Below are 21,441 nucleotides of genomic sequence, written 5' to 3' on the forward strand. Positions count from 1 at the left end.
AGCTGGATAGGTCGTAAGCTTTCGAACAAGGGGTTCGGTAGTTAACTGCTTGTCCGACAGGCGCGCGCGCGCGACTGGAGGTAAAAACAAATCACTTTTGCTTTGGCCCAAGCAAAACTGCAGAGTGAGGGGTGGCATGAGGTGGGGCTATGTGTAAAAAGGACCTCAGGTTTGTATAGTTAGGAAAAATGCAATTTTAGACAAATTGTCATTTGTTCCGACACGGCATACAAACCTTCGGTCCTTTTACAATAGGAAGACTCACTTCTTGGTGGGTGGAATCTGAGTCTTTTGTGAACAGACTGGTGTTCGCCCTACCTTGGAAGCTTCCCTGGTCGTAAGAGCGAGGGAGGGATCCAAGCCTCTGTCCGATTGATCGGGGTGTGCACCGCAGGATCAATGGTCAGACCTCTGGACCGAGTACTAAGAGAGGGGCATGCGCATCTCTTAGTACCAGCAATGCAAGAACTTGTTCCTGTACAGGAGCAAATATAAAGTCATGGGTTTTGACTCTTGTAGGCATCCACTTCCCCCCCTTGCAGAAGGAAGTGGTGGATATTCTGCTCCTATCCCTAGTGAAAGGGATAGGATGGGGCTCTGTCATATAGCTCACCTGCATCTCGTCCTCATCCAGCGTAGTGACGACCATGGCCCTCTGCCCACAGGTAGAGGGGAAGGAAAGATGGGAAGAGAGAGCCAGTCACTCACTCACTCACACATCCATCCACACAGTCACACCAGGACTCGATGCTGTTCAGCCTGCGAGGGTCTGGGTTAGCTACACAACTTGTTGAGCAGCCACCACGGGTCCCAAGGAAAAGGTATCCAAGGACCTGTGGGCAATATCCCGAAGGTAGAAGGACGTAAAGGTCGTCTGGTTAGACCAGACCCCTGCCATTCAGGACCTGCGCCACGGAGAAGTTCTTGCGAAACGCCAACGAGGGGCCAATACTTCTGACTTCGTGAGCTCTCGGACGGGACGTACGGATGTCGTCACTACCATCAGCCTCATACGCCCTCCTGGATGACCTCACGGCAGCCAGAATGAAAGAGTGTTCTTGGATACTTCTTTCTTGGTGACCCCGGTGCTAACGAAGAGGCGTCGACACTCATTGCCTGAGGTGACGAGTTCTCTTCAGATAGCGCCGTAGCGCCCTCACAGGACAAAGCAGCATCTCATCCGCATCATTATCGGTGAAGTCCAATAGGGAGGGAATCGTGAATGACTCGAACCTGTCATCAGGGACTGACGGTTTCTGAGTCTTCGCAACGAAGTTCGGGACGAAATCGAGCGTCACGGATCCCCATCCCCTGGAGTGTCGTACATCATAGGAAAGACCATGAAGTTCCCCTACTCTCTTCGCCGATGCCAGGGCCAGCAAGAAGAGGTCTTGAGGGTCAGATCCCTGTCTGACGACTCTCGAGTGGCTCGAAACGGTGTTCGAGTCAGACTCCTAAGGACGAGAGTCACGTCCCACGCAGGGGCCTGAGTTCCCTGGGTGGGCAAGACCTCTCGAAGCTCCTCATCAGCAAGGAGATCTCGAACGAGTTCGAGATGTCCAACCCCCTCAGTTTCAGGACGAGCGCCAAGGCGGCTCTGTATCCTTTCACTGTGGGACTGATAGGAGCTTCTCTCGGCGAAGAAAAACGAGGAAATCCGCTACCTGCTGAAGAGTGGCTCTGAGAGGAGATAGACCCCGTCTACGACACCAAACCACAGAAGACGCCCCACTTCCCCTGGTACACAGCTGCAGAGGACTGACGGACGTTTCCAGCCATCTCTGTTGCTGCGCTACGAGAAAAGCCTCTCGTCGCAAGAGATGGTGGATAACAGCCAGCCGTGAAGACGTAGGGACTGGACTGCTCGGTGGGTACCGCTCGACGTGTGGCTGGGCGAGAAGGTTGTGCCAAGGGGGAATCTCTCTCGGTTCTCCTGCGAGAAGAGCCAGCAGGTCCGGATACCAAATGGCCTGTGGCCATTTGGGAGCCACCAGGATCATCCTGAGATTCGGGGTGACCAGTGCTCGACTGATCACCTTGCGAATCAGGCTGAACGGGGGAAAGGCATAGACGAAGAGGTTGTCCCACGGGTGTTGAAGAGCGTCCTCTGCCGCTGCCCATGGGTCCGGCACGGCCGAGAAGAACACCTGGAGCTTCCTGTTGTGCCGGGTGGCGAACAGATCCACGACTGGTCGCCCCCACAGGTCGAAGAGCCTTTCCGCCACGTCCTGGTGTAGAGACCATTCGGTCCCTATCACCTGATCCCGACGGCTGAGCGTGTCTGCTACTACATTCCTCTTCCCTGGAATGTAGCGTGCCGACAGCTCTATTGAGTGTGCCTGAGCCACTCGTGCACCTGCCGTGTCAACTGGTACAACGGGAGGGACACTAGGCCCCCCTGTTTGTTGACGTAAGCCACCACCGTGGTGTTGTCGCACATCAACACCACTGAGTGTCCCATCAAGCGGTCCTGAAACTCTTGGAGAGCGAGGAACGCTGCCTTGAGTTCCAGTACATTGATGTGAAGGTGCTTGTCGTTCTCGTCCCACACTCCTGAAGTCAGCAACTCCTCCAGGTGTGCGCCCCATCCCTCGGTCGATGCGTCTCGAGAACAGCTGCATGTCCGGGGGGGGAGTGCGCAGAGGCACTCCTCTTAAGAGGTTCCTGTCGTCGAGCCACCAGGCTAGGTCCTGCCTCACCTCCTGTGTCAGTGACACTGGAAAGCTTGGGGGATCCGTCGCCTGTGACCAACTCTCCTTTAGTCTCCACTGAAGAGACCGCAGGTGAAGACGCCCGTGAGGGACTAACTTCTCGAGTGACGACAGGTGTCCGATCACGACTTGCCATCGCTGAGCTACCTGTTCCTGCCGAGACAGGAACTGCGTTGGCTGCCTCCCTGAATCTGCTGATCCGCGAGTCTGCGGGGAAGACTCGCCCTGCTACCGTGTCGATCAGCATAACCCAGGTACTTCATCCTCTGCTTGGGTTCGAGATCGGACTTCTCGAAGTTCACAACGATCCCCAGATCGCGACAGAACTCGAGCAGCCGATCCCTGTCCTGTAGCAACTGCGAGCGGGAGCTCGCCAGGACTAACCAATCGTCGAGATACCTCATCAGACGTATCCCGTGCGAATGGGCCCAAGCAGACACCAGAGTGAACACTCGCGTGAACACCTGTGGGGCGGTTGAGAGACCGAAGCACAGTGCCCTGAACTGGTACACCGTCCCGCGTCGAGGATGAAGCGGAGGTACTTTCTGGAGGACTGATGAATGGGTATTTGGAAATACGCATCCTTCAAGTCCACTGAAAGCATGAAATCGTTCTCCCTGATGGAGTCGAGCACTGAGCGTGCCGTCTCCATCGTGAACCGGGTCTGGCGAACAAACCGGTTCAGGGGAGAGAGATCTATCACCGGGCGCCACCTCCCGTAGACTTTTCCACCAGGAAGAGTCGACTGTAAAAGCCCCGGTGACTGATCCGTAACGATCTCTACAGCTCTCTTGCTCAGCATGGTCTTGATCTCCTGTCTGAGTGCTACGTCCTTCGGTGACCCGTGGACGTACGACTGCTGTTGGACCGGGTTGGAGGTGAGGGGTGGCCGAGATTCGAAGGGTAATAGATATCCCTCCCGAAGGACATCTACATCCAGGTCTCGGCGCCGTAGCGCTGCCAAGTTGCCCAATGGCTGGCCAGGCACCCCCCCACTTCCGGCAGCAGGTGAGGGGGAACGCCGTCCCTAGCGTTTACCCCCTTTCTTCGACTTCTTCCCGAGAGCCTCCACGGGATGAGGAGGGCTGGGAGGAGGGCTGGTTACGGCCCCCCTTGCCAGAAGTCGAAGAAGACAGAGTCATTCCTCGGGGCTTCGACGCAGCAACCGTCTTAGCAGCCGAGGAAGCGCTAGCCGAGCTCTTAGACTTGGCCGCAGTCCGAGGCTGCCCAGAAGCCTTCGAGACTGCCTGGTGAACTAGACGGTCACTGTCATCAGTGCGCCGTCTGTCCACCGCAGCGTCCACCATCTCTCGTGGGAAGAGAGACGTGGAACTCCGTAAAGGTCCGTTTCGAAGTCCCAATGCCGCTTCACGCCCGGCCGCCCCCCTGAAACCCGAGTAAGGACAGCGTCCCTTCGTCGAAGAACCAGGTTGGCCCACAGGTTCACCGTCTGGTGGGCAAGGAAGGAGATGGCTCTTCCCCCAGACTGGCAAACTCTCCTGAAGGCCGAGTCATCTTCGGGAGAAATTCCCCCGGAGTTGGCTGCGACCTTAGATACTGTGAGGGACCACAGATCTAGCCAGGAGACGGCCTGGAACGCTGCCATGGCGGTAGATTCCAGGCCGAGTGCCTCTTGCTGCGAGAACCACAGGTTCTCGGACAGGAGCTGTTGCAGAGACACACCCGGAGTTAGCCTCGCTAACTCCGGGTTTACCTGTTTGGGGCGGCATCGGATCCTCAGATGGCACGTAAACCGCCGCTGTCGTAGCAGAGGAGGTGGAAGTAGCTTGCTAGACCTGCCAGACTTCAGCGAACCGTCCTGTCCAGAGACAAGCGATTCAACTTGGTCCAGCACTGAGTCAGCCAGCTCTGACCGCGGCAAACCCACCGTCGGTCTGGGTTCCCTCTTCGGGCCCCAGAACGACTCGAGCCGGGACGTGGGCTCGGATGGTGGGAGCGGCGATCCTTCCCCGAGGTCGTTGTGCTGACGAATCAGCGCAATAACCTCGGCAAAGTTCCTCTGGATCTCGGGCGTGATAGCATCCTGTGGAGTCGGACCGTCCAGTCCCTCGAACAGGAGTACCTCCCGAGACCCTCCTCCCTCAAGGGAAGGAGCAGCGACAGCCCCCTCTAGGTCCTCCTCCAACCACCTGTGCGTAAGACCTGGCTGGTCCGAGAACCGAGCCTTGGTACGTACGACGACGTGGCGGGATCCTGAAGGGCGCACCCTTTCACGATCACTCCTCAATACCTCGCCCCTCCCGGTGTAACCCGAGGAGGTTGAAGGTTATGGGAGAGGCAGACCTGACGCTCCCTCCTCGCTCGCTGGCAGAACCAGCGGGCTTGGAAGACTGCAGGCGATCGTCAACCCCGCGGTGGCGATCGAGCTGCAGCCTAGTCGAGCCGTCTCGCTGTGGAGAACGGCTCGGACCGAGAACAGCGGCCCCGGTCTCGTGTGTCGAGAGGAGCTGGTGCTGGTCGCCGCACCCGATCGCTCTCTGTGAGAGTGACGGTCAGGCGACCGGCGAGCTCCACTGTCACGGTGAGACCGGTGCGTATCCTCACGGCGCGTCACGTCGCTGGCACCAGCCGTGGCTGGTGCCGGCGAACGGGGGGACCTCTTCCCAGCCTCAGCCCGTGGCCGGTCATGGACCGTCACGTCCGCCCGGGTAGCCAGCTGCTCGCCGCGAGAGCGAGAGCTGGTCTGGTGAGAGTCGCGTGAGCGACTGTCACCAGTCTTCCGCTCCGTGCCGTGAACCGGACGCTGAGCGGACTCAGAGGTCTGGTTCCTGGCTGCACGGTCGCTGTAAGGCGACCGTACACTCGGTACCTCTCGCGAACGACGAGCGGCCGAGACGGATCCTGCTGCTGTGGCCGAACCACTGACAGCAGGTTGAGGAAGTGCCGGTGTTAGCCGGCACCCCTCTGGTCCCCGTAGTCTTCTTCCTTGCGGGGAGAAGAGACGGGTCCTCTGCTCCCGAAGGAGCAGGGCGACCAGCGGAAGAACCCCCCGTCTCACCAAGCGAGACGGGCCCTTAGAAGCTCCCCGAAGAAGACTTCTTAGGGGGGGGGGAGGCGACCTTCTTCTTCTTAGGCGGGGGAAGCCTTAGAGGAAGAAGGGGAAGAGGCGGCAGACGACGACGACGAAGAAGACGATGATGACGACGACGACACCTTCCTCCTCTTCTTCTTCTTCTTCGTCAACCTCCTCAGGACCGATGTCAGGTCTGTCATCCAGACGGAGCCCGGGGCTGCTGTTGCCGAAGCGACAGGCCCGGACGTACCTGTCCGAACAGACCATTGCATCGGGAGCAGCGGCGCCAGGAACGGGAACAACATCAGCAGGTGCGGGCATCACAGGAACGGCAGCAGACACGGCAGGAACAGAACAGGAACAGCAGCGGTGGTCACGGCAGGTAACGGCAGATACAGCTGGTCGAGCCAGCGGCACAGACGTCATCGGTACCGGTGGGAGGTCCAGGGGCGGAGCTCTTCGGACACATGAAGTCCGGTCGCGGCAGCACGGCAAACCCAGGTGGTCGGCATCACACTCCCCCGAGTTACGGCGACTGGCCCCTGCACCGATGTTGTTGTGTTCAGAGACCGCTTGTGCTGGTGTACACCAGTGAGGAGGTGACGCGTAGCCAGGTGTTCGTCAGGGTCGTGGTGGTGGTTGTGACCGTAGCGTGGCGTAACCGCCACGGAGCCAGCGAGATGATAGAGCAGCCCCTGGACACTCGGCACGCCCTGCAGTCCCAACGACGCCCACTAACCTGTCCGAGGTCATCCTTCACGGCAAACCGCACCTGAGGAGGCAAAAGTCGGGTGATTAGGAGGATCCTGCTACCCTCTCGCGCAAGACGAGCGGATAGAGGACCCAGAGTACAACTCTACGTCGGGGTATCTAGCGCCCTCCTCCACACTCGACACATCGGGAGAGAGAAGGACCTAGACACCCCCCGAAGGGGAAGTGGCGCGAGACGTGGAAGTTGAGCGGGCGGCAGGAAAGAAGACGAAGTGTCCCGTCACCAAAGGAGTCGCGGGAGAGCTTTTCCCGACGACTCCTTTGCAGGCCTTCGCTTCTTCCTGCCCTCATACAATGTCCACTGCGCCTCCGAACCAGTCCATACAAACTCACAGGGCTCGGCCCGGGTGCATTCGCGCCCCCCAACCGGCACCGAGCACACAAAACATGAGGGTCTATCTCGGGGAAAGATCTGAATTTCCCACATTTTGCGCCTTCGGTACCCGGGCAAAGTCCCTTCCTTTGGGTAGCGAGGCGCGGAGATTCCATCATTAATGAATTCAGCGTAATTAATATGAAAGAGAGAATACTGTACTTACAATCTTTCATACAACAATACAACAAACAAGAAACAAAGCAAACGACGAGCAGCGGGCAGAGAGCGAACACACACGTCCATCCACTGTGAGGCCGAAAGCAAAGTGATTTGTTTACCTCCCAGTCGCGCGCTGCGCCGTGTCGGACAAGCAGTTAACTACCTCCCGAACCCCTTGTTCCTAAAGCTTACGACCTATCCAGCTGCCGCGGTAGTATCTTCCTATTGTAAAAGGACCGAAGGTTTTTGTATGCCGTGTCGGAACAACATGGTAGATTGGAGAATAAAACTACCTCCTTTTCACCAGAAGTCCTAACCCTCTTCTGAGGGATAGCGTCTTCAAAGTCTTCCGGAGAAGAACTAAGAGGAAGCCTCGTATGAGGACGTTCCCGCTCTTCTGATAAAGCGTCCTCTTCTCTAAATCCTCTCTTAAGAGGGCGGGAAAGACGATGGCCGCCTATGCGACATCTTACGTCCTTACCGCTCTCGTCTTGAGAGGCCCTCCGAGAGACCCATCCTCGTTGAGGAGAAGGCGTCTCGGAGGAAGAGAAACATTCTTTCAATATTTGAGCCAGCGCACGATCTTTGGCAGCCTGGGAATCGTCTTCAGGTACTGCCGAAGGGACGCCAGACCGGTGTTTAGTTCCCGTAACCCTCCTTCGGCTTACGACATATCCATTCCCTATGTCCTGGGAGTCCTGGAGGCGCTATAGGACCGGTTTGACACCCCCTCCACAACACTATCACTATCACTGCACTTTTGCACATTAGTTTGGAGCGCGAGCACTTTTGATTCAAGGTTCCGAATCGACTCCATAATTGTAGTAAGGGCGTTACCTTCAGCAATCACTTCATTGCCTGAAGGCAAAATAACAGGGTTAGGCGCAACAGACTCTACATTTATGTTAGACTGCGGTGTTTTATCACCGCGACTCTTGACAGAAGCACTCCTGGAGGAAGACCTCCTGATTCTGTCACGTTCAAGCTTACATACATAAGACTCATACGCCTTCCATTCAATATTAGTCAGAACCTCACATTCTTTACACCTATCATCCCATAAGCAAACATGCCCTCTACAATTCGTGCACACCGTGTGAGGGTCTACCGAGGCTTTCGGTAGCCTAATCTTACACTCTTTCACACCGCACACCCTGAAACTAGTAGAACTAGATCCAGACATCACGATTCAAGAACAATCCAAGCCAAATCCAAATCCAAACCACAATAGTGTATGCCAAGTCACAAAGCCAATTTCAAAAACCAAAAGACAATCAGAATACTTAAGTGACCAAAGAAGTTTTCGAAAATCCTGAGCAGAGGTAATGGAAACAGGTGTTTACACTACCGCGACAGAGAAAAATCTGAATAGAAAATGGGAATGGTTCCTGACGCCCGCCTCCCAGCGGCGGGAATGGGTACTAACCACCTGGCCGACCACTGTGTGTGCCGGGAGTTTTGAAATTCTGTCGAACGTCAGAGAATACAGCTATATATATATCTGGCAGGTAAGTGTCATGAACAAAACTAGTCTTGTACAGATACCACTACACTTTTTAACTACTAGAACAAACTGCTACAATGGAATTTCCTTATCTGTACTTTAACAGAAAAGTTATCCAACTCTTTCAACATTTCCATGCTTCTGTTCTGGATTAAAATTCAAGAACACCTCCTTTGGGTCAGGCGAAAATGAGGTTAGACCTTTATCTATTCATATTAGTTAAATTAACATAATTATGAAACAAGTAAAAAAATGTGCTGAAGTTCCTTCGGCGTAATCAAGTGTGGATGGACAAACAAAGCCAGCAAAATAGTTTTCTTTTCAGAAAACTAAAAACGGAAATCAAATTAACACTTCTGCTTCATGGACCTTAACTTACCAGCTACTACATTATGATGATTATCTTTTGTTATGCTGAAATTTTAGAAGTGATAGTTACAATAAATCTCTTGAGCTGAATTTTAAGTGTAAAGTACACGTTAGTTTACATTAGGAACTATAAACTATTAGGGCTTTGTTTCTTAACAACAATCATTACTTATGAGAAGGCCAGACCCTTTAAGGCGATACCTGTAAGGTAAGAATGGTTTGCCAATCTCGAAAAGAGCAGGGTAGCACAACAACCATATCTAAATTGTCAGGTTATCTTAGTCTCACCTTTCATAAGCTGTTGGACTGTAGCAATCTCCTCTTGGCATTTACGCTGCTCAACGGCAATGTCGTTCTCGGCTGTGCACTGAGCAATCGTAACGGCGCTGCGAGCTTCCTCCAACTCCTCTTGCAACTGTCTGCATTGAGCTCGCAGTAATTCGAGTTCTGTCTCTGTTGTACTGCTTTGTTCATTTTTAATTCGTAACTCCTCTGCAAAATTAAACAAGTTTTGGCTGAACTCTGCTTTGTCACATATACAAAGATGAAGCTAATTCAGTAAAAATATCCAACCTACTGAAGTTATTAAAATAAACATGCAGTTAACACTCTGGCAAAGTGAGAACCTTCTGTTTAAGGCTATTGTCTTAAGGATCAATATTGAGAGGCCTAAAGGACTAAATATATTTTCTCTTAAAAGCAAAATATGTTACAGCATAAACAAATGTAACAGTAAATATAGGTAAGGAACAAAATTTTTAAATACATTACACTACAGATAATGGTCTTAATTCATTATATAACACAATTTTAATCTTTCAAATATGATATTGTTATTTTACAATAAAGTTTTGTACATACTTACCTGGCAGACATATACTTAGCTTACGTCTCTGACGTCACGACAGAATTCAAAACTCGCGGCTAACGCGACAGGTAGGTCAGGTGATCTACCTTACCCGCCGCTGGGAGGCGGGTGTAAGAACCATCATACCTTTCTTGCCAGATTTTTTCTCTCTTATACCTGTCTCCTGAGGGGAGGCTGGGCGGGCCATCAATCGTATATGTCTGCCAGGTAAGTATGTACAAAACTTTATTGTAAAATAACAATCATCTTTTATTTTTGTACATGAACTTTCCTGTCAGACATATACTTAGCTGATTGACACCCTTGGTGGAGGGTACAAGACAGAAAATAACAAAGAAAAGGTAAACAACACCTGTTGTAGGATAAACATAACCTTGGTTCTTACCTGTTTAGGCTGAAGACTTCATAGATACTGTCTATTAGTCTGCATAGCCATAAGAGCTACAGCGAGGGCGTGACCTACAGCTGAAAAGACTCTTTGGGTCTACTAATGGGACTTGATATCCGCTTACTTAGTAGAATCCAAGTCGGATCATGTCAATGGGGGTTCGCCCTCTTCTATGACAGAACCTGTCCACTACCAACGCAGGGAGCTTCAAACCAAATCCGATCACCTAACCAAACTAATGTTTATTAGCATTACGAAACGAAAAAAGATGCCTACCTGCATCATTTTTCATACAACCATATGAACTCAATTACCAAAAAAAAAAAAAACAAGGGGAAAAACTACTAAGATATGTTCCAGCTCCCTGCCCCAGCACCGAATCCGCCGATACGTACGGGCCTAACGCGAAGCACTCGTCATACGTAATACTGACGTCTTTTAGGTAGTGGTGGCGAATACTGAATTACATCTCCAGAATGTAGTTTTCATCAGATTCTGAAGAGACATATTCTTCTTAAAGGCCAAGGAAGTTGCTATTGCTCTCACTTCATGAGCCTTGACTTTTAAGAGCTTGAAATGTTTCTTCATCACAAGATCTATGTGCTTCTTTCACAAACACTTCTAATGAAGAAAGACAGCGCATTTTTCGGACAATGGTCTGCTGGGGTCCTTTACAGAGCACCATAGTCTGTCCTCAATGCCCTTAAGGGTTTTCTTCTTCTGAAGGTAGTATTTTAAACTCCTAACAGGGCAAAGCGTCTTTCAGGTTCCTCCCCTACTAGGGCAGACAAACCACGAACCTCAAAGCTCCTTGGCCAAGGATTTGAGGGTTCTCATTTTTTGCTAAAAACGAAGGAAGGAAGGAACAAACCACGGAATCTCCTTTGAAACCTACCCCTTCCTTCTAGGGCATGAATCTCACTAACCCTTTTAGCAGATGCTAAAGCCATGAGAAAGAGAGCTTTCCTCGTGAGATCTTTGAAGGAGGCTAAATGTGGTGGTTCAAACCTAGCGGACCTCAGGAAGCGAAGAAACCACATCCAGATTCCAACTTGGAAACTTCGTTCGAAGTTTTCTTGGAAGATTCAAAAGATCTTTAATAGGTCATGAAGATCTTGTCATTCGAAAGATCTAAATTCCTATGTCTGAAACACCGCAGCCAGCATGCTACGGTATCCTTTGATAGTAGATACTGCCAAACCGCATTTTTCTATGAGGAAACTAGGCAAATCTGCTATCTGAGTCACAGAGGTACTGGAAGAGGAAAACTTCTTGTTCCTGCACCAACGGCGAAAGACGTCCCACTTCGACTGGTAGACTTTAAGGGTCGAAGGTCTTCTAGCTGAGGCGATAGCCTTTAGCAGCTTTTGTCGAAAACCCCTTCGCTCTGACAAGACTTTTGACAGTCGAAAGCCAGTCAGATTGAGAGCGGGGAGGAGGTTTCTGTGATACCTGTCGAAGTGGGGTTGTTTGAGCAAATCTTGTCTTTGTGGAAGTGCTCTTGGAAAGTCCACCAACCATTCCAGTACCTCTGTGAACCAATCTTGGGCGGGCCAGAACGGAGCTACTAGCGTCATTCTTGTCCTCTCCGAGATAGCAAATTTCTTGAGGGTTTTGTCCTAGTACTTTGAAGAAGAAAGGCGTAGACGTCTAACCCTGTCCAATCTAGGAGAACGCATCCACTGAAACTGCTCCTGGGTCTGAGATCGGGGAGCAATAAAGTTCGATTCTTGCGTTCTTTGCTGTTTGCAAAGAGATCGATGTGAGGTCTGCCCCATCTTCTCCACAGGTCTTGGCATACTTCTGAGTGGAGGGTCCACTCGAAGGCAGGAGTTGATTCTTCCTGCTCAGGAGATCGGCCCTGACGTTCCTTTTCTCTCCCTGTACGAATCTGGTGAGAAGACTGATTTTCCTCGTTTGAGACACAGCAGAAGATCCCTTGCTGTTTCGTACAGGGAGAAGGAGTGACGTCCCCCCTGTTTCTTGATGTACGCCAAGGCTGTTGTGTTGTCCGAATTGACCTGCACTACTGCATTCCGGACGTGGGGTCGAAGGCTTTCAATGCCATCCAGACTGCCATCAACTCTTTCTTGTTGATGTGCCAGGACACCTGATCCCCCTTCCAGGTGCCTGACACTTCTCTTGTCCCGAGTGTCGCATCCCAACCTGCCTCCGATGCGTCGGAAAACAACACATGGCTGGGGTTCGGCATGTAGAGAGACATTCCTTCCACAAATCGAAGTGGGTCGTTCCACCACCGAAGGTCGTCTCTTGATTCCTCTTGAGATCTTGAAGGAGAACTCCAGATCTAGGGAGAGACGCCTCCAGTTCTGGTATAGGAAGAACTGTAGAGGCCTGAGATGCAACCTTCCTAGAGAAACGAATTGCTCCAGCGAGGAGAGTGTCCCCAGCAGACTCATCCACTCCCTCGTTGTGCATGCATCTTTCTCTAGGAAGGTCGTTATTTTCTCGTAGCAACGAGCTATCCTCTCTGGCGACGGAAAAGCCCGAAAACGCCAGAGAAGCTATCCGAATCCCCAGATAGATCCTCTCTTGACTGGGGATTAATGAGACTTCTGGAAGTTCACCAGAAGTCCCAGCGAAACTTGCCAATGTAAGGGTCTTTTGAAGGTCCTCCAGACATCTTTCTTGAGACTCTGCTCTGATTAGCCAGTCGTCGAGATAAAGCGACACCCTCACTCCCTCCAAATGTAGCCACTGCGCCACGTTCTTCATTAACCCCGTGAAAACTTGGGGTGCAGTTGATAGGCCGAAGCACAAGCCTTGAATTGGAAGATGTTTCTCCCATCATGAATCGTAGATACTTCCGTGAAGAAGGATGGATCGGCACATGAAAGTAAGCGTCCTGAAGGTCTATAGACACCATCCAGTCCCCCCCCCCCCCCCCCCCCCCCCCCCCATCCCCTGGACGAAGAGCCGCTAACACTGATGAAGTTGTCTCCATGGCGAAATGACAATTTGTCTAAAATTGCATTTTTCCTAACTATACAAACCTGAGGTCCTTTACAATAGGAAGGTACTAGCGGCAGCTGGATAGGTCGTAAGCTTTCGAACAAGGGGTTCGGTAGTTAACTGCTTGTCCGACAGGCTCGCGCGCAGCGCGACTGGGAGGTAAACAAATCACTTTTGCTTTGGCCCCCCAAGCAAAAACTGCAGAGTGAGGGGTGGCATGAGGTGGGGCTATGTGTAAAAGGACCTCAGGTTTGTATAGTTAGGAAAAATGCAATTTTAGACAAATTGTCATTTGTTCCGACACGGCATACAAACCTTCGGTCCTTTTTACAATAGGAAGACTCACTTCTTGGTGGTGGAATCTGAGTCTTTTGTGAACAGACTGGTGTTCGCCCACCAACCTTGGAAGCCTCCCTGTCGTAAGAGCGAGGGAGGGATCCAAGCCTCTGTCCGATTGATCGGGGGTGTGCACCGCAGGATCAATGGTCAGACCTCTGGACCGAGTACTAGAGAGAGGCAAGCGTATCTCTTCGTACCAGCAATGTAAGAACTTGTTCCTGTACAGGAGCAAAGTTAAAGTCATGGTTTTGACTCTTGTAGGCATCCACTTCCCCCCCTTGTAGAAGGAAGTGGTGGATATTCTGCTCCCATCCCTCGTGAAAGGGATAGGATGGGGCTCTGTCATATAGCTCACCGGCATCTCGTCCTTATCCAGCAGGGTGATGACCGTATCCCTCTACCCACAGGTAGAGGGGAAGAAAAGATAGAAGAGAAGCCAGTCACTTTCTCATCACTATCTATTCATACAGTCACACCAGGACTCGATGCTGTTCAGCCTGCTAGGGTCTGGGTTTAGCTAGACAACGTGTTGAGCAGCCACCACAGGTCCTAAGGAAACCGATCAAGGACCTATGGGCAATATCCAAGACGGTATAAGGAAGTTGCCGGTGGTCTGGTTGTACCAGACCCCACCTTCCATACCTGCGCCACGGAGAAGTTCTTACGAAACGCCAACGAGGGGCCAACACTTCTGACTTCGTGAGTTCTCGGACGGGACGTACGGATGTCGTCACTGCCATCAGCCTCCTACGCCCTCCTGAAGACCTCACGCAGCCAGGACGAAAGAGTGTTCTTGATACTTCTTTCTTGTTGACCCCTTGCTAACGGAGAGGCGTCGACACTCAGGGCCCGAGGTGTCGAGTTCTCTTCAGATAGCGACGTAGCGTCCTCCCAGGACAAAGCAGCATCTCATCCGCATCATTATCTGCATGACGCTCCCGTACTCTCTTCGCCGATGCCAGGTCCAGCAAGACGAGGGTCATTTGATTTCCCTGGGGTTGGCAAGACCTTGGAAGCTGCTCCTAAGCAAGGAGATCTCGAACGAGTTCGAGATGTCCAATCCCGTCAGTTTCAGGAGGAGCGACAAGGCGGCTCTGTATCCTTGACTGTGGGAACTTAGAGGAGCTTCCTCGGCGAAGAAAAAACGAGGAAATCCGCTACCTGCTGAAGATTGCTCTGAGAAGAGATAGGCCCCGTCTACGACACCAACCACCGAAGACGGCCGACTTCCCCTGGTACACAGCTGCAGAGGACTGACGGACGTTTCCAGCCATCTCTGTTGCTGCGCTACGAAAAAAAGCTTCTCGTACGCAAGAGAAGGTGGATAACAGCCAGCCGTGAAGACGTAGGGACTGGACTGCTCGGTGGTACCGCTCGACGTGTGGCTGGCCGAGAAGGTTGTGCCAATGGGGAATCTCTCTCGGTTCTCTTGCGAGAAGAGCCAGCAGGTCCGGATACCAAATGGCCTGTGGCCATTTGGAAGCCATCAGGATCATCCTGAGATTCGGGATGACCATGCTCGACTGATCACCTTGTGAATCAGGCTGAACGGGGGAAAGGCATAGGCGAAGAGTTGTCCCACGGGTGTTGAAGAGCGTCCTCTGCAGCTGCCCATGGATCCGGCACGGCCGAGAAGAACACCTGGAGCTTCCTGATGTGCCGGATGGCGAACAGATCCTCGACTGGTCGCCCCCACAGGTCGAAGAGCCTTTCCGCCACGTCCTGGTGTAGAGACCATCCGGTCCTTATCACCTGATCCCGACGGCTGAGCGTGTCTGCTACTACATTCCTTCCCTGGAATGTAGCGTGCCGACAGCTCTATTGAGTGTGCCCTCGGCCCACTCGTGCACCTGCCGATGTCAACTGATACAACGGGAGAGACACTAGGCCCCCCCTGTTTGTTGACGTAAGCCACCACCGTGTTGTTGTCGTACATCAACACCCCTGAGTGTCCCATCAAGCGGTCCTGGAACTCTTGGAGAGCGAGGAACGCTGCCTTTAGTTCCAGTACATTGATGTGAAGGTGCTTGTCGTTCTCGTACCACATCCTGAGTCCTCAACTCTTCCAGGTGTGCACCCCATCCCTCGGTCGATGCGTCTGAGAGCAGCTGCATGTCCGGGGGGAGAGTACAGGAGGCACTCTCTTAAGGGGTTCCTGTCGTCCAGTCACCTGGCTAGGTCCTGCCTCACCTCCTGTGTCAGTGACCATGGAAGGCTCGGGGGATCCGTCGCCTGTGACCAACTCTCCTTTGGTCTCCCTGAAGAGACCGCAGGTGAAGACGCCCGTTAGGGACTGGCTTCCCGAGTGACGACAGGTGTCCGATCACGACTTCATTGCTGAGCTACCTGTTCCTGCCGAGACAGGAACTGGTTGGCTGCCTCCCTGAACTGCTACCGTGTCGATCAGCATACCCAGGTACTTCATCCTCTGCTTGTGCTCGAGATCGGACTTTTCGAAGTTCAGAACGATCCCCAGATCGCGACAGAACTCGAGCAGTCGATCCCTGTCCTGTAGCAACTGCGAGCGGGAGCTCGCCAGGACTAACCAATCGTCGAGATACCTCATCAGACGTATCCCGTGCGAATGGGCCCAAGCAGACACCAGAGTGAACACTCGCGTGAACACCTGTGGGGCGGTTGAGAGACCGAAGCAACGTGGCCTGAACTGGTACACCGTCCCGTCGAGGATGAAGCGGAGGTACTTTCTGGAGGGACTGATGGATGGGTATTTGTAGATCCGCATCCTTCAAGTCCCACTGCAAGCATGAAATCGTTCTCCCTGTAGAGTCGAGCACTGAGCGTGCCGTCTCCATCGTGAACCGGGTCTGGCGAACCAACCGGTTCGGGAAGAGAGATCTATCACTGGGCGCCAGCCTATTGTAGACTTTCCCACCAGGAAGAGTCGGCTGTAAAGCCCTCGGTGATTGATCCGTACCGATTTCTACAGCTCTCTTGCTCAGCATGGTCTTGATCTCCTGTCTCCATGCTACGTCCTTCGATGCCCCTGGAACGTACGCCTGCTGTTGGACCGGGTCCCAATGGCTGGCAGGATCCCTCCTCAATGACCGGGGCTTACGTCAGGTAGGACCCGAAGGTCCCCCCGGTAGCGCAGCCCCTAACGTGGGATCTTACAGAGAAATCTCTGTAGGATCCCTCCCCTTTCCCTCGTAGCCGTAAGGAGAGAGGGAATGGGGGAGGAATTGGATACTCGCTCGCCTTCCCAGTGGAACTAGCAGTTGGAGAAGAGCAGGAGCAGCCATCGCCTTGCGGCGATGGCCTCTCAGAGTCTGGGAAAACGTATCGTCAGGAGAAAACGTTTTCCCCGAGGAGGGTTACGAACTCTCACTGTAGGTAAGGGTCTGCCGCCACTGTGAACGTCGTCTGGGTGGGGCTGATCGACACCTGACAGGAGCGAGCCGATACCGCTCCGACTCATTCCAGTCCTCGTCGAGGTCGAAACCTCAGGAGGACCGAAGGGATATATAAATACGATGTCCGAAGACACGTAGAAACGCCTCTGTCGCAGTAGAGGAGGTGAAGGAGCTTGTTCGACCGTCCAGAACCGAGAGAGCCTCCTTGTCCGGAGACGAGAGACTACCTGGCTCCACCCAGTCGGCAAGCTCCGATCGCGGCAGACCCACCGTCGATTTGGATTCCCTCTCGGGCCCCAAAACGACTCGAGCCGAGACGTGGCTCTGCTGGTGGGAGCGGCGATCCTTCCCGAGGTCATTGTGCTGACGAATCAGCGCCGTAACCTCGGCAAAGTTCCTCTGGATCTCGGAAGTCACAGCATCTTGCAGAGTGGGACCGTTAAGCCCTTCGAACAAGAGCATATTCCGAGAACCCTCCTCCTAAGAAGGGGGAACAGCGACAGCCCTCTCGGTCTTCCCCATCCACTTGCGCATACGTCCTGGCCGGTCCAAGAACCGTGCCTGGCACGTAGGGCGTCGTGGTGGGATCATGAGGGGCGCACCCCTCACGATCACTCCTCAATACCTCGCTCCTCCCGGTGTAACCCGAGGAGGTTGAAGGTACGGGAGAGGCAGACCTGACGCTCCCTCGTCGCTCGCTGGCACGACCAGCAGGCTTGGAGGGCTGCAGGCGATCGTCAACCCGCGGTGACGATCGAGCTGCAGGCCTGGTCGAACCGTCTCGCTGTGGAGAACGGCGTGGACTGAGCACAGCGGCACTGATCTCGAGTGTCAGAAGAGCTGGTGCTGGTTGCCGTACCCGATCGCTCTCTGTGAGAGCGACGGTCAGGCGACCTGCAGGCTCCACTGTCGCAGTGAGACCGGTGCTTGTCCTCACGGCACGTCACGTCGCTGGTTCCAGCCGTGGCTGGCACCGGCGAACGGGAGGACCTCTTCCCCAGCCTCAGCCCGTGTCGGTCGTGGACCGTCACGTCCCCGGGTGTAGCCAGCTGTTCACCGCGAGAGTGAGAGCTGGTCTGGTGAGAGTCGCATGAGCGGCTGTCACCAGTCTTCCGCCCCGTGCCGTGAACCTGACGCTGAGCGGACTCAGAGGTCTGGTTCCTGGCTGCACGGTCGCTGGTAGGCGACCGTACACTCGGTACCTCCCGCGAACGGGAGGCGAGACCGGACCCTGATGCAGTGGCAGAACCACTGACACCAGGCGAGGAAGTTACCGGTGTTAAGCCTCCGTTACCCTTCTGGTCCCCGTAGTACTTCTTCCTTGCGGAAAGAAGAGACGGGCCCCGCTCCCGCCAAGGAGCAGGAGGACCCAGCAAGGAAGGAACCCTCCCGTCACACCGAGGTGAGACGGGTCCCGAGAAGCTCCCGAGGAAGCTTCTTAGGAGGGAGGAGGCGACCTTCTTCTTCCTCGGCTGTAAAGCTTAGAAGTCGAAGGGGAAGAGGCGGCGGCCCCGACGACGATGAAGAAGATGAAGACGACGACCACGACACCTTCCTCCTCTTCTTCGTCAGCTTCCTCAGGACAGACGTAAGATCTGCTATCCAGGGCGGAGCCGGGGCTGCTGTAGCCGAAGCTACAGGGCCCGGACGCACCTGTACAGACCAGACCAAAGTCTGGGGTATACCACCACGAACAGGGACGACATCAGCAGTATGGGCATCTCAGGAACAGCAGTCACGGCCAGCACATCATCGGTAGGGACAGCCAGCACAGCAACGGCAGGAACAGCCAGCGCAGCAACGGCAGGCAGAATCGGCAGGTACGGCAGGCAGCACCGGAAACACAGGAAGTGGAGCAGCAGCCAGCAACATCCTGGTACCGGCTGCATGGTTCCAGGGGCGAGTTCTAGGGCAGCGGAAGTGTGGGTCGCTGCAGCGCGGCAACCACGAGCGGCGGCGGTCACGCCCCCCTCTCGGTACGGCGAACGGCACTTCACAGCGGCTGTAGGCAAGACTGTTACCCCCACGTGAGGCGAGTACACCAGGTGAGGAGGGACGTCGTCACCTGGTTGCGTGGTTCACCACTCCATGGGTGACCGCAGTAGGCCCATACATAGAACCGCAGACCCCCCTGGACACCAGCACTCTCTGCAATTGGAAGACGCCCATACCTCACCAAGGTCCACTCTCGTGGCAGTAGCACCTGCGGAAATAATAGTAGTAGCGATTAATGGGGGGGATCCCTCGTGCGGGGGTTTGATCCCTCCCGAACGAGTGGAAGACCCCTAATACAATTGTACACGTCACCGAGCGCCCTCCCCCGCGCTCGACGGATCGGGCGAGGAGAAGAACGCGATACCTCCCCCCCCCCTTAAGGGGAAGAGCCATCTGTGGGAACTGAGCGGGGGGGGGTCTCGTTCCCCACCCCCGCACAGTACCCATGTACCCAACAACAAAATAAGAGCCCTAGCTATCGTGCCATCGGCACGAATCAACAGGCAATTCCCTGAAGATCAAATTCCCTGGACTGAGCGGGATCTTGAACCGATAAATGACCATCTTTTGGAAAACCTTGATCCAAATGATTGATGCAATCAAGGAAATATATTGAATGGGAGGGACTTATGAAAAAGGACCTGCGGTTTTGGAAAAGACCCCTACTGCGCTTGCGATTTCACTTCATATAAATAAAAAAGGGGAAGGATCAATTCCCCGTGAATAGCGGAACATTGATCCCAGTCAACAATGCAATCTCAATAAAAAATGAAATGAAAAAGAACTGCACTTGCGATTTCACTTCATTCAAAATACAAAGGGGGAAGGATCAATCTCCGGGTAAGCTCGGAAACTGATCCAAATTGAGTATTGCTACAATAAAATAATATATGAATGAAAAAGAATACTGTACTTGCGATTCCACTTTCATACTGAATAAGTTTCCGTGTCGAGCGCATTCGTTCGGCAACGGGCATACAGGTCAAAAAAAGTATAAATAAATGAAAAGAGCACTTACTTACGATTTTCATCTACACATTTCCAACCCAATAATACAGCTCGGAGCGAGCGCTTCCCGCCCTCGGCACCGAGCATCGAGGATCATTCTGGGAAAATGAATTCCCGCAATTACGCCCTTCAGTCCCGGCACTCTGGGTAATCGGAGGGCGTTGTGAACCAAGATCCTTTAATTCACAATTGAATTCAATGAAATGATTGTACTTACAATTCAGTTTCACTAGATACATAGAAAAAGAAAAACACACAATCATGCGAAAGCAAACGACGATGAAGCGGGCAGAGAGCGATGATACACGTCCACACGCCAGCAGGCCGAAAGCAAAAGTGATTTGTTTAACCTCCCAGTCGCGCCGCGCGCGCCTGTCGGACAAGCAGTTAACTACCGAACCCCTTGTTCGAAAGCTTACGACCTATCCAGCTGCCGCTAGTACCTTCCTATTGTAAAAGGACCGAAGGTTTGTATGCCGTGTCGGAACAACTTCCTCTTTTCCACAAAGACGTTCAGGGCGCTTACATCCAACACCGGTCTCCATCCTCCTGAGTTCTTCGGAACTAGGAACAGTCTGTTGTAAAAGCCCGCAGAGCGGGGATCTTTCACTAGTTCTATAGCCTCCTTCTCTAGCATGAGATCTACTGCTAGAAGAAAGGGTTTGATTCATGATGGGGTCCTTGTACTTGGCTACCAAACTCCCTCGGAGTTGTCGTCAATGGTGGTCTTGACGAGGGAATGAGGTATCCTTTTCTGACAATCGATAGGGACCAATTGTCCGCCCCTTTGTGGGCCCAGACGTCGGCAAATTTCAGTAGTCTGGCACCCACTGATGTCTGGAGTCCTTGACCGCTATTTCTTCCCTCTGACTGACTTCGAGAAGGTTTTACCTCTCTTAAAAGATCTAGTCCCTCTGGTTGCAGAACCTCTGACAGCGGGTCCTCCTCGAAAGGGCTCCTGTCTCAGAGGAGTCTCTTTCTTGGTCTTGGGTTGGAAGACAGAGCGAGGTTTCCAATGGCCGCGCCTGGGGCTAACATGTCCTGAGTAGCCTTAGCTGAAAGGGCACTCGATACATCTTGGATAACATTTTCTTGGGGTGAACAGAAGAGAGAGTTGAGCATACAGAGCGATGCCCTTTGTGCATGAGACACTGCCTTCGTGAGAAACGAACAGTAGACCGACCTTTCTTAAGCACTCCAGCTCCAAACAGTGAGGAGACTTCACTCGATCCGTCTCTCACTGCTTTATCCATGCAAGTGAGTACACAGTTAAGATCTTCAGGAGACAGAGCATCTGGGGTCTTGGTCTTATTAGCCAGCACACCTAAAGACCAATCAAGGAAGTTGAAAACTTCCAGGACTCGGAACATTCCCTTCAGTAAGTGGTCAAGTTCGTTCATTCCCCACTAGTCTTGGCGGACAGAGGGCGGAACGACGAGCAGCATCCACTAATGAAGAGAAGTCCGAGTCCGCAGACGAAGGGAGAGGCGAGGCCTAAAGGTTCTCCCGATTCGTACCAGAATCCCAATCTGCCGGTCAGTTTTTTAGAACCGGAGGGAAAGAAAAAACCGTCTT

The 21,441-nt window shown here is 53.1% G+C and overlaps 1 protein-coding gene across 3 annotated transcripts in view; it reads right to left on the reverse strand.

Annotated features, from left to right (window-relative positions):
* The window catches only part of LOC135204256 (rab GTPase-binding effector protein 1-like), an 81,566-nt gene that overhangs the window by 54,302 nt on the left and 5,823 nt on the right, over nt 1-21,441 (reverse strand). For all 3 annotated transcript variants that reach the window (XM_064234379.1, XM_064234380.1, XM_064234378.1), the window contains exon 3: nt 9,213-9,416. In XM_064234379.1, coding sequence (XP_064090449.1) covers nt 9,213-9,416 — 204 coding nt within the window. The remainder of the gene's footprint in view (nt 1-9,212; nt 9,417-21,441) is intronic.

The sequence above is a fragment of the Macrobrachium nipponense genome, chromosome 44 (assembly GCF_015104395.2).
Source record: "Macrobrachium nipponense isolate FS-2020 chromosome 44, ASM1510439v2, whole genome shotgun sequence".
NCBI classification, from domain to species: Eukaryota; Metazoa; Arthropoda; class Malacostraca; order Decapoda; family Palaemonidae; genus Macrobrachium; species Macrobrachium nipponense.